General features: G+C 45.6%; 1 protein-coding gene across 1 annotated transcript in view; it reads right to left on the minus strand.

Annotated features, from left to right (window-relative positions):
* hars (histidyl-tRNA synthetase) overlaps nucleotides 1–6,500 on the minus strand; it is an 86,764-nt gene extending 80,264 nt beyond the window's left edge. The window contains exon 1 of the mRNA XM_034181018.1: nucleotides 6,328–6,500. Within this exon, the coding sequence (XP_034036909.1) occupies nucleotides 6,328–6,417 (90 nt within the window). The 5' untranslated portion in view covers nucleotides 6,418–6,500. The remainder of the gene's footprint in view (nucleotides 1–6,327) is intronic.
* Between the last annotated feature and the right edge of the window lie 6,790 nt (nucleotides 6,501–13,290).

Raw genomic sequence — 13,290 nt, forward strand, 5'->3', positions numbered from 1 at the left:
GCTCAGGGAGGGGCAGTCTTCTGCTGGGACTGGTTGGGGCTGAGGGAGAGAACCAGGAAAAAGACATGCTGTGGAGGGGAGCAGAGATCGATCACTAATGATTAAATGCAGAGTGGTGCATACAGAGCAAAAAGAGAAAGAAACAGTGCATCATGGGAACCCCCCAGCAGTCTACGTCTATAGCAGCATAACTAAGGGATGGTTCAGGGTCACCTGATCCAGCCCTAACTATAAGCTTTAGCAAAAAGGAAAGTTTTAAGCCTAATCTTAAAAGTAGAGAGGGTGTCTGTCTCCCTGATCTGAATTGGGAGCTGGTTCCACAGGAGAGGAGCCTGAAAGCTGAAGGCTCTGCCTCCCATTCTACTCTTACAAACCCTAGGAACTACAAGTAAGCCTGCAGTCTGAGAGCGAAGCGCTCTATTGGGGTGATATGGTACTACGAGGTCCCTAAGATAAGATGGGACCTGATTATTCAAAACCTTATAAGTAAGAAGAAGAATTTTAAATTCTATTCTAGAATTAACAGGAAGCCAATGAAGAGAGGCCAATATGGGTGAGATATGCTCTCTCCTTCTAGTCCCCGTCAGTACTCTAGCTGCAGCATTTTGAATTAACTGAAGGCTTTTTAGGGAACTTTTAGGACAACCTGATAATAATGAATTACAATAGTCCAGCCTAGAGGAAATAAATGCATTAATTAGTTTTTCAGCATCACTCTGAGACAAGACCTTTCTGATTTTAGAGATATTGCGTAAATGCAAAAAAGCAGTCCTACATATTTGTTTAATATGCGCTTTGAATGACATATCCTGATCAAAAATGACTCCAAGATTTCTCACAGTATTACTAGAGGTCAGGGTAATGCCATCCAGAGTAAGGATCTGGTTAGACACCATGTTTCTAAGATTTGTGGGGCCAAGTACAATAACTTCAGTTTTATCTGAGTTTAAAAGCAGGAAATTAGAGGTCATCCATGTCTTTATGTCTGTAAGACAATCCTGCAGTTTAGCTAATTGGTGTGTGTCCTCTGGCTTCATGGATAGATAAAGCTGGGTATCATCTGCGTAACAATGAAAATTTAAGCAATACCGTCTAATAATACTGCCTAAGGGAAGCATGTATAAAGTGAATAAAATTGGTCCTAGCACAGAAATAAATGTGATTTTGTAATTATGTCAAATAACTGTAAATGTCGGTGGCCTTTATGGTCTCAACAGACCTTTAACCATACAAACAGTGCAACATAAACATTCTCAGACCTTAAAAACACAGAAAACAAGAATTACATAGATTGTTGTCATAGATGCCCAAATTTGACACCTCAAGCAACCAAATTACTCTCTATTTGCCCTAGTTTTGGGGGGGTGGGGGGGGTGTATCCTGACTGTGAATGCCAAAACAAACAACAGATTTGGAATCCTTGATGTCAAAAACCCATAAAAAGTGCCTTCATCCCTTGTTCTATGACTTTCGGTTATGAAGTTATGATATAATCCTATGTCGGTCTGTGGCCATCTTGGATTTGGCTAATGTGGCAGCCCCCAGTGAGCGCCAGGCTTGGCGCCCTCCAAAAATGAAAATGGTATCTTCTGGTCTACACCTGGGCCAAATTTCATGCTTGTAGACAAATCTGCACAATTTCGTCCCCAAGGGTTTGGACTATGACCTGTGCCTCAGACAGAATTAACAAACACTCAAAACACAAAGTAACTGATGACATCATGTGTTCATTCAAGTGTCTGAACCCTTTGAATCAGTTCATGACACTATGTGTGTAATTTATGCTTTGCACAAAACAAAACAGAGCTGAAATTAAACCATCATGATGCAAACAGTCCATGAGCCTGTAGTCAGTTTGGGCATAATCAGTACCAAAGGGACTAAACAGCACTTAGAATCCAGCCTCAGGGCACCATGACCTACACAAAAGCATGGTGGCCATCCAGGGTGGCAGCTGTAGTCAGGCAGGGGTCAAAATTTAAAAATGCTCCAATCATATTGAAAAGTACATCCCATTGTGTGTCTGATCATAAAAGCTCCATTTGGTATTGTTTGGGCTATCTACTGACTGAATGTTCTGGAGTTATGTTACCCCATAAACAAACAGCAAAAATGGTGATAAATATCAATTTCACTTTGTACAGGAGTCAAAGGTTAAAGTTGCTCCAATTTTGTAAAAAGTGATGCACGTTCGTGGTCGAACCTCGGATTCAGGAGGAGCAGTGTGGTTTTCGTCCTGGTCGCGGCACACTGGACCAGCTCTACACGCTCCATCGGGTGCTCGAGGGTTCATGGGAGTTTGCCCAACCAGTCCACATGTGTTTTGTGGATCTGGAGAAGGCATTCGACTGTGTCCCTCGGCGCACCCTGTGGGGAGTGCTCCTGGAGTACGGGGGCCGGGGTCCTTTGCTAAGGGCTATCCGGTCCCTGTACGACCGCAGCAGGAGCTTGGTTCGCATTGCCGGTAGTAAGTCAAACCTGTTTCCAGTGCACGTTGGCCTCCGCCAGGGCTGCGCTTTGTCACCGGTTCTGTTCATTATTTTTATGGACAGAATTTCTAGGCGCAGCCAGGGTGCAGAGGGGGTCTGGTTTGGGAACCACAGAATCTTGTCTCTGCTGTTTGCGGACGATGTGGTTCTGTTGGCTTCGTCAAATCAGGACCTTCAGCGTGCACTGGGGCGGTTTGCAGCCGAGTGTGAAGCATCCGGGATGAAAATCAGCACCTCCAAATCCGAGGCCATGGTTCTCGACCGGAAAAAGGTGCTTTGCCCTCTTCAGGTCGGTGGAGTGTCCTTGCCTCAAGTAGAGGAGTTTAAGTATCTCGGGGTCTTGTTCACGAGTGAGGGACGGATGGAGCGTGAGATCGATAGACGGATCGGTGCAGCATCTGCAGTGATGCGGTCGCTGTATCGGACCGTCGTGGTGAAGAGAGAGCTGAGTAGGGGGGCAAAGCTCTCGATTTACCGATCGATCTACGTTCCGATCCTCACCTATGGTCATGAGATTTGGCTCATGACCGAAAGAACGAGATCGCGAGTACAAGTGGCCGAGATGAGTTTCCTCCGCAGGGTGGCTGGGCGCTCCCTTAGAGATAGGGTGAGGAGCTCGGTCACTCTGGAGGAGCTCGGACTCGAGCCGCTGCTCCTCCACGTCGAAAGGAGTCAGTTGAGGTGGCTCGGGCATCTTTTCCGGATGCCCCATGGACGCCTCGCTGGAGAGGTGTTCCGTGCACGTCCCACTGGGAGGAGGCCCCGGGGAAGACCTAGGACACTCTGGAGGGACTACATCTCTCGGCTGGCTTGGGAACACCTTGGGGTTCCCCTGGAGGAGCTGGAGGAGGTGTGTGTGGATCGGGAGGTCTGGGCGGCTTTGCTTGAGCTGCTGCCCCCGCGACCCGACTCCAGATAAAGCGGAAGAAAATGGATGGATGGATGGTGATGCAAGTTATTGGTTGAGCTAAGAGGATGAATAAATACAATAGTTTTGACCATGCTGAATGTTTGTGTCCAAAGTAAAGGTCAAACAAAGTCGACGGCCATTAACCCTGTAACATGATGACTAATCAAGCCAAAAGGCACAAACTATTTATTTTTAAAACCCTATTAACTAAACCAATACTTTACATCACTTTTTACCAAAACTGAAGCAACTTTAACTTTTGACCTCCTTTAACTGAAATTAGGCTTTTGTGAAGCAATATAGGTTTCCATGGTAACAGCAAGTTCCACCAGTCACAGACCAGATATCCTCCTGACTACCACGACATCAGTGTTGCCAACTTGGCAACTTTCTTGCTAAATCTGATGACTTTCCAAACCCTCTTGACAACTTATTTTCTCAACAGTGACTAGTGACAAATCTAGCTACTTTTCCTGGCATTTTCTGGTGTTTGGCAACTCAAACATGAAAGCACATATTGATCTAGTGGTTGTTCTCACCGAAGGGCAGCGGGTCTCCCCACCCTCCACTCAGTGCGCTGCAGCCTGCAAAGCCACAGAGCCCTATTGCAAAGCACTGAGCGGAGGGATATCTACAATCCTCCAGGTTCAAACACACACGCGCAATGCTGTGCTTCACCTGTCATCCTGGAAAGAAAAAAATGTAAAATGAAAAAAATAAATTAAATGGTTATATTTATCCAGTGATTTGTACTATAAAGTTATTTTTGTTTTAAAGGGGATAGAGAATCAAAATCATCTTTTTCATGTTTTTGGTGTTAGTTCAGAGTCTCCCCGCTGTGGGGAATACATACGAAGTGCCAGCAAGTTTCAGAACCTCTGTTTCAAGTATTTCTCCTTTTTTGAATTGCCCCTAGAAAACAGGCCAATCCGTTTTTGAGAGAAATCTTACGTCACTTTTTCACCAATAGCCCCCCCACACACGCCCCTTCGAAATTAATTATTCATAAGGTTGTGCCCACCCATTCGTAACACTCGAAGATGAGCAATGGCGAGATACAGGTTTGCTTTCCCAGGCTGTTTTAGCGGACTACAATCTTCCCACGGAAAGCAATGTACGCGATCACTGGCTTTTATTCATTTTTAACCGCATCCCCAGTACATACAACCGCCGACTATTTCTTTGCTCTGCGCATTTCACAGAGGACTGTTTCACAAACCTTGCACAATTTCGAGCTGGCTTCAGTCGGCATTTAATACTCAGTAGAGGGTCAGTTCCGACTCTGCGACAAAATCAACCCCAGCAATCAGTACAGCCTGTGAGTATCACATTTTCTTTTGTTTTAAATTTTTGTTGCGCCATATTCCTGTTGTAAGAATTGCACATCAGAATGGCACATTAGCTCTGGTTTGTTCCTCTAAAGGGAATGAGCTAACCCCTTAGCAGCTAGGGATGTGTATCGAGAACCGGTTCCTTTTGGGTATCGTTAAGAAATGACTCGATCCACCGACATCAATAAGCTTTGTGCTTAACGATTATGTTATCGGTCCTTCAGAGTGGCCGTTGTTTTGGGGGGTGTTTGTCAGGAAAATGATCATTTCTGTATTGATTACAGACCCTGCAGCGGGTCCGTAAACAACTTTTCTGCAGCGTGGCTTTGCTTTGAACCTTGAACCAATCGAAGCAGTGCTTCACAGATTGAAGCAATGCTTCAATTATCCTTTCTCCTTGATTACGGCTGGCTGGATGACAAGAAACAGCATGACTCAATATGGCACTGCCGCACAATTCGCCGGACCAACACAATTCGCTGGATGCTGCGCTGTGTGCTGCTGGATGCTGCATTATATAAAATAATTATTTTGTGGCAGATTAATCATTTGTTCTCAGAGACTGGCTGATAAAACCATCTCTATTCGCTCTGGCGGCACAGAGGAATTTTCTCCATTAGCTTGTCTTGTGCGCTTCTTGGGCTGGAAAAGCTTTTGGGATAATCTTGAAGATAATTATTTTTTAATATTTATACTGTAATGGCTTGGTAAAACAGTTACATTTTCACTCCTTCTTATAATCATCTGTAAAATTATGTTTATTGTGGATTTAGACAGTTGTTTGACAGACGCTGCCATTGACTGACTGAGCATCTGTTTACATTTTTACACCTCTCGACCTTTGAACCAACGTGGTTGTGCATGTGCATTGTTTGCCAGGAGAGATCATGGTTTGAGGATGTTTCAAAGTAAACAAACCCCAGCTAAAAACTCCACAAAGCGCCTTCGTTTACTCAAGGCATGAGAAGCTGACAGGAGATCAAAGGCAGTATTTGAGGAGAGGACAGGTCACCATCGTGAAGACAGCCCTCAGATATAATATTGTCAGTAATTTTAAGAGTGCAATTTTAGACCCCATGTCTGGGGCTCACTGCACTCTATTAGAAGGAAAATGAAAAGGCTTATAAGAAAAATGAATGGGATTTTACTTCCGGAGCCTCACTGTTGAGCTCTATTCCATCAGCTCTGTACACACTTCACACTGGAAACTTAACATTTGCACACATCGTGCTGAACAATATAACAGATTTCATTTAAATATGAAAAATATGAGCTGTCAGCAGCATCAGCTCGTCAGCAAAATCGCCGAAGAATACTGCTATACCTCGTGCTAGCCGGCTACCAGCTAGCTGTGGAGCTAATCCAGTCACGGTTCAAAATCATGTCGGTTTAATCCTCCTTGACGTCTCAGGAAATAAATTTATGTTGTTCAACATGAGAAACGACACATTCTAAACCCCTGAACTCCTAAATTTAATTCGGCGCAGAAATGACAGCAGGAACGTCTTCAGTTGAAAAATAAGAAGTGTTTTTTCTGGGTTCGTATGTTATAACATAACATCGAGACGCTACAGAAGTCTAAAAACAGAACACTGACCTGTTCTTTGCTCGCCTTCTCTGATTTTAGCTTTCGAACGACTTCACCTTGGACTCGAAGAGCTTCTTGAAGTTTAGTTTTATCTGCCATGACCACAGATTTTGTATATTTACGACACGGAACAGCTTGACGAAGCTAACAGCTAAGGTGACACTAACGCACGGGTTGAGTGTGCGGTGTGTCCTCTTCTTCTAATGGAGCTCCGGCAGACTACACGCTAGTGTGCGCAATGCTGCCCTCCTCTGTTATGATGCCGTTGTTACACTATATTAGGCGTTGAAAACGAAAAATAGCAGCTGCTGCTACTGCTGGACACAGCGACCCTAACCCATTAATGCACCCCCAGTCTTTCCCTTCTTAACTGTAGAGGGCTCTCTCCCATTTCCACAAACAGAGCTGGAACAGGCGTAGTCCTGAAGGCCCCACAACAGACTCTCAAGGCTTTGGCTTGGACATGGTCCAGACGGCACAACACACACCCATAATCCAAAATGGGCCTAATCATGACCCTATAAATTTGCAGTAAAGTGCATCTCTCTGCTCCCCATCCACTGCCTGACAGACTTCTCATGATGTTAATTGCAACCCCAATTCCAAACTTGGGACGTTGTGTAAAATGTAAATAAAAACAGAATACAATGATTTGCAAATCCTCTTCAACTTATATTCAATTGAATACACCACAAAGACAAGATATTTAATGTTCAAACTGATAAACTTTTTTGTTTTGTGCAAATATTTGCTCATTTTGAAATGGATGCCTGCAACATGTTTCAAAAAAGTTGGGACAGGACAACAAAAGACTGGGAAAATTGATGAATGCTTAAAGAACACCTAATTGGAAACAGGTGAGTGTCATGATTGTGTATAAAAGGAGCGTCCCAAAAAGTCTCAGCCGTTCACAAGAAAAGATGGGGATCAAGATGGGAAGCAAGATGGTGAGGATCACCACTTTGTCAACAACAGGGTGAAAAAATAGTCAACAGTTTAAGAACAATGTTTCTCAATGTTCAATTGCAAGGAATTTAGGGATTCCATCATCTACAGTCCATAATATAATCAGAAAATTCAGAGAATCTGGAGAACTTTCTACACGTAAGTGGCAAGACTGAAAACCAAAACTGAATGCCCGTGACCTTCGATCCCTCAGGCGGCACTGCATTAAAAACCAACATCATTGTGTAAAGGATCTTACCGCGCTCAGGAACGCTTCAGAAAACCATTGTCAACACAGTTCGTCGCTACATCTACAAGTGCAAGTTAAAACTCTTCAATGCAAAGTGAAAGCCAAACATCAACAACATCCAGAAACGCCGCCGCCTTCTCTGTGCCCGAGCTCATTTGAGATGGACAGAAAAGTGTGCTGTGGTCTGATGAGTCCACATTTCAAATTGTTTTTGAAAATCATGGACGTTGTGTCCTCCAGACAAAAGAGGAAAAAGACCATCCAGACTGTTACCAGCACAAAGGTCAAAAGCCAGCATGATGGTATGGGGGTGTGTTAGTGCCCATGGCATGGGCAACTTACACATCTGTGATGGCACCTCAAATTACTGCAGAGAAAAACCACACAGAAATAGTGAGTTATATATATATGTATATGTGTGTGTGTGTGTGTGTGTGTGTGTGTGTGTGTGTGTGTGTGTGTGTGTGTGTGTGTGTGTGTGTGTGTGTGTGTGTGTGTGTGTGTGTGTGTGTGTGTGTGTGTGTGCTCGTTTGTCTGTTTGTGGCCCTGCGACAGACTAGCGTCCTGTCCTGGGTGTACCCCGCCTTGCGCTCTATGACTGCTGGGATAGGCTCCAGCCCCCCGCGACCCTTAATTGGACTAAGCGGTAGAAGATGAATGAATGAATATATATATATATATATACATGAGGTCTATTAGAAAATAAACCAACAGTTTTATTTTTTTTAAAAACTATATGGATTTGAATCACGTGTGATTACATCAGCCAAGCTTGAACCCTCGTGGGCATGCGTGAGTTTTTTCACGCCTGTCGGTGACGTCATTCGCCTGTGAGCACACCTTGTGGAAGGAGTGGTCCAGCCCCCTCGTCGGATTTTCATTGTCTGAGAAGTTGCTGAGAGACTGGCGCTGTGCTTGATCAAATTTTTTCAGAAACTGTGAGGCACATCCGAGTGGACACCATTTGAGAAATTCAGCTGGTTTTCTGTGAAAATTTTAATGGCTGATGAGAGATTTTGGATTGTTTCTATCGCTGTAAGGACTTCCCACGGAGCGGGACGTTGCGCAGCGCTCCGAGGCGACGTCGTCATCCTGTTTCAAGCTAAAAACCTTCAAATTTAACTTTTTGTAGACCCAGGACGTTGTGAGAGAACAGAGAACTTTCAGAAGAGGTCGGAATCAGCAGTTTATCCAGACATTCCACTGTTAAGGAGATTTTTTTAATGAAAGACATGCGGACGGATTGGCGCGTCGGCTCGCAGCCGGCGTGGCGCACCCGCCACAGGAAAAACACCTCCGTGTTGATAACCATTTGTAAAATCCAGGCGGTTTTTGGTGGCTTTCAGTTGAGTGAGTATCTGAGAAATTGTTTAACAGCAGGGCATGTTCCAACTTGTCCTTAAGGCTTCCAACGGAGGTGTTTTTCCTGTGGCGGGCGCGCCGCGCCGGCTGCGAGCCAATGCGCCAATCCGTCCGCACATCTTTCATTAAAAAAATCTCCTTTAACAGTGGAATGTCCGGATAAACTGCTGATTCTGACCTCTTCTGAAAGTTCTCTGTTCTCTCATGATGTCCTGGGTCAACAGAGGCTTAACTTTGGAGGTTTTCAGCTTGAAACAGGATGACGACGTTGTCTCTGTTAAAGGAGATTTTTTTAATGAAAGACGTGCGGACGGATCCGCGCGTCGGGACGCAGCCGACGCGGTGCGGCGGCACAGGAAAAACACCTCCGTGTTGATAACCATTTGTAAAATCCAGGCAGCTTTTGATGGCTTTCAGTGGAGTGAGTATATGAGAAATTGTTTAACAGGCAGGACATGTTCCAACTTGTCCTTAAGGCTTTCAACAGAGGTGTTTTTCCTGTGGCGGAGCGTCGCGGTGGCTGCGTCCCGACGCGTGGGCCCGTCCGCACGTCTTTCATTAAAAAAATCTTTAACAGTGGAATATCCGGATAAAATGCTGAAACCGACTTCTTCTGAAACTTCTCTGTTCTCTCACGACGTCCTGGATCAATAGAGCCTGAAATGTGGAGGTTTTCAGCTTGAAACAGGCTGACGACGGCGGCTGAGAGCGCTGAGCGATGTCTCGCACCGTGGGAAGTCCTTAAAGCGACAGAATCACCTCAAAATCTCTCATCAACCGTTAAAATTTTCACTGAAAACCAGCTTAATTTTTCGAACCGTGTCCACTTCGATGTGTCTCACAGGTTTAGAAAAAATGTTGATCAAACAACGCGCCAGTCTCTCAGCAACTTCTCAGACAAAGGAAATCCTACGAGGGGCTGGACGACTCCTCCCACAAGGAGTGCTCACAGGCGAATGACGTCACCGACAGGCGTGGAAAAACTCACGCATGCGCACGAGGGTTCAAGCATGTCTGACGTAAAAACATATGAATGAAATCCATATAGTTTTTGAAAAAAATAAAAAGGACCGTTACTTTATTGACAGCCCTCGTGTATGTATATATATATATATATATATATATATATATATGAAAGACAGAATCAAAGACAGGATCAAAAACATTAATAATTGATAAGTATCTTTAAAATTCTAACAAAGGTACATCCAGGTTTTGGAGCAACACATGCTGCCATCCAAGCAATGTCTTTTTCAGGGACGTCTCTGCTTATTTCAGCAAGACAATGCCAAGCCACATTCTGCGCGTGTTACAACAGCATTTGTGTCGACACTGCACACTCACCTGTGCGCCTTGGCTTTGCTTGCTGGTGCGATGGTCAGTCAGCTATGGAGTTAAATTTGTCTCATTAATTGTAAATGCACAGAGGCTGATTTACAAATATCCCTTGATTTGTACACGTCCTTTGTGATCCAAAAACACAGATTTCTGATTTGTAACTTGTGTGTGGGTTTTTACAAATAAATGTCGATCCATCCTTCCATACATTTTCTTCCACTTTATCCGGAGTCGGGTCGCGGGGGCAGCAGCTCAAGCAAAGCCACCCAGACCTCCCGATCCACACACACCTCCCCCAGCTCCTCTGGCGGAACCCGGAGGCGTTCCCAAGCCAGCCAAGAGACGTAGTCCCTCCAGAGTGTCCTGGGCCTTCCCCGGGGCCTCCTACCACTGGGACGTGCCCGAAACACCTCTCCAGTGAGGCGTCAAGGGGGCATCCAGAAAAGATGCCCGAGCCACCTCAGCTAGCTCCTTTTGATGTGGAGGAGCAGCGGCTCGACTTTGAGCTCCTCCTGAGTGACCGAGCTCCTCAGTCTATCTCTAAGGGAGCGCCCAGCCACCCTGCGGAGGAAACTCATCTCGGCCGCTTGTACTCACAATCTCGTTCTATGAGCCAAATCTCATGACCATAGGTGAGGGTCGGAAAATAGATCGATCGGTAAATCAAGAGCTTTGCCCCCCTACTCAGCTCTCTCTTCACCACGACGGTCCGATACAGTGACCGCATCATCACTGCAGATGCTGCACCAATCCATCTGTCAATCTCACGCTCCATCCGTCCCTCGCTCGCAAACAAGACCCCGAGATACTTAAACTCCTACACTTGAGGCAAGGACACTCCACCAACCTGAAGAGGGCAAGGCACCTTTTTCCGGTCGAGAACCATGGCCAACAATTTGGAGGTGCTGATTTTCATCCCGGACGCTTCACACTCGGCTGCAAACCGCCCCAGTGCACACTAAAGGTCCTGATTTGACGAAGCCAACAGAACCATATCATCCGCAAACAGCAGAGATGAGATTCTGTGGTTCCCAAACCGGACCCCCTCTACACCCTGGCTGCGCCTAGAAATTCTGTCCATAAAGGTAATGAACAGAACCGGTGACAAAGGGCAGCCCTGGCGGAGGCCAACGTGCACTGGAAACAGGTTTGACTTACTACCGGCAATGCGAACCAAGTTCCTGCTGCAGTCATACAGGGACCAGATAGCCCTGAGCAAAGGACTCCGGACCCCATACTCCCGGAGCACCCTTCACAGGGTGCCCCAAGGGACACGGTCAAACGCCTTCTCCAGATCCACAAAGCGCATGTGGACTGGTTGGGTGACCTCCCATGAACCCTCGAGCACCCGATGGAGGGTGTAGAGTTGGTCCAGTGCACCGCGACCAGGACAAAAACCACACTGCTCCTCCTGAAGCTGAGGTTCGACTATGGGTCGAATTCTCCTCTCCAGTACTCTGGAATAGACCTTACCAGGGAGGCTGAGGAGTGTGATCCCCCTATAGTTGGAACACACCCTCCGGTCCCCCTTCTGAAACAGAGGGACCACCACCCCGGTCTGCTAATCCAGAGGCACTGTCCCCGACCGCCATGCGATGTTGCAGAGGCGTGTCAACCAAGACAGTCCAACAACATCCAGAGACTTAAGGTACTCAGGGCAGATTTCATCCACCCTAGGAGCCTTGCCACCGAGAAGCTTTCTGACTACCTCCGTGACTTCAGCCTGGGTGATGGATGAGTCCGCCTCTGAGTCCCCAGTCTCTGCTTCCTCTTCGGAAGACGTGACGATGGAATTGAGGAGATCAATCAATCAATCAATCAATCAATCAATTTTATTTATATAGCGCCAAATCACAACAAACAGTTGCCCCAAGGCGCTTTATATTGTAAGGCAAGGCCATACAATAATTACTTAAAAACCCCAACTGTCAAAACGACCCCCTGTGAGCAAGCACTTGGCGACAGTGGGAAGGAAAACTCCCTTTATCAGGAAGAAACCTCCAGCAGAACCAGGCTCAGGGAGGGGCAGTCTTCTGCTGGGACTGGCAGGGGCTGAGGGAGAGAACCAGGAAAAAGACATGCTGTGGAGGGGAGCAGAGATCGATCACTAATGATTAAATGCAGAGTGGTGCATACAGAGCAAAAGGAGAAAGAAACACTCAGTGCATCAGGGGAACCCCCCAGCAGTCTAAGTCTATAGCAGCATAACTAAGGGATGGTTCAGGGTCACCTGATCCAGCCCTAACTATAAGCTTTAGCAAAAAGGAACGTTTTAAGCCTAATCTTAAAAGTAGAGAGGGTGTCTGTCTCCCTGATCTGAATTGGGAGCTGGTTCCACAGGAGAGGAGCCTGAAAGCTGAAGGCTCTGCCTCCCATTCTACTCTTACAAACCCTAGGAACTACAAGTAAGCCTGCAGTCTGAGAGCGAAGCGCTCTATTGGGGTGATATGGTACTATGAGGTCCCTAAGATAAGATGGGACCTGATTATTCAAAACCTTATAAGTAAGAAGAAGAATTTTAAATTCTATTCTAGAATTAACAGGAAGCCAATGAAGAGAGGCCAATATGGGTGAGATATGCTCTCTCCTTCTAGTCCCCGCAAGTACTCTAGCTGCAGCATTTTGAATTAACTGAAGTCTTTTCAGGGAACTTTTAGGACAACCTGATAATAATGAATTACAATAGTCCAGCCTAGAGGAAATAAATGCATGAATTAGTTTTTCAGCATCACTCTGAGACAAGACCTTTCTAATTTTAGAGATATTGCGTAAATGCAAAAAAGCAGTCCTACATATTTGTTTAATATGCGCATTGAATGACATATCCTGATCAAAAATGACTCCAAGATTTCTCACAGTATTACTAGAGGTCAGGGTAATGCCATCCAGAGTAAGGATCTGGTTAGACACCATGTTTCTAAGATTTGTGGGGCCAAGTACAATAACTTCAGTTTTATCTGAGTTTAAAAGCAGGAAATTAGAGGTCATCCATGTCTTTATGTCTGTAAGACAATCCTGCAGTTTAGCTAATTGGTGTGTGTCCTCTGGCTTCATGGATAGATAAAGCTGGGTATCAT

This window comes from Thalassophryne amazonica, chromosome 11, assembly GCF_902500255.1.
Source record: "Thalassophryne amazonica chromosome 11, fThaAma1.1, whole genome shotgun sequence".
Lineage (NCBI taxonomy): Eukaryota > Metazoa > Chordata > Actinopteri > Batrachoidiformes > Batrachoididae > Thalassophryne > Thalassophryne amazonica.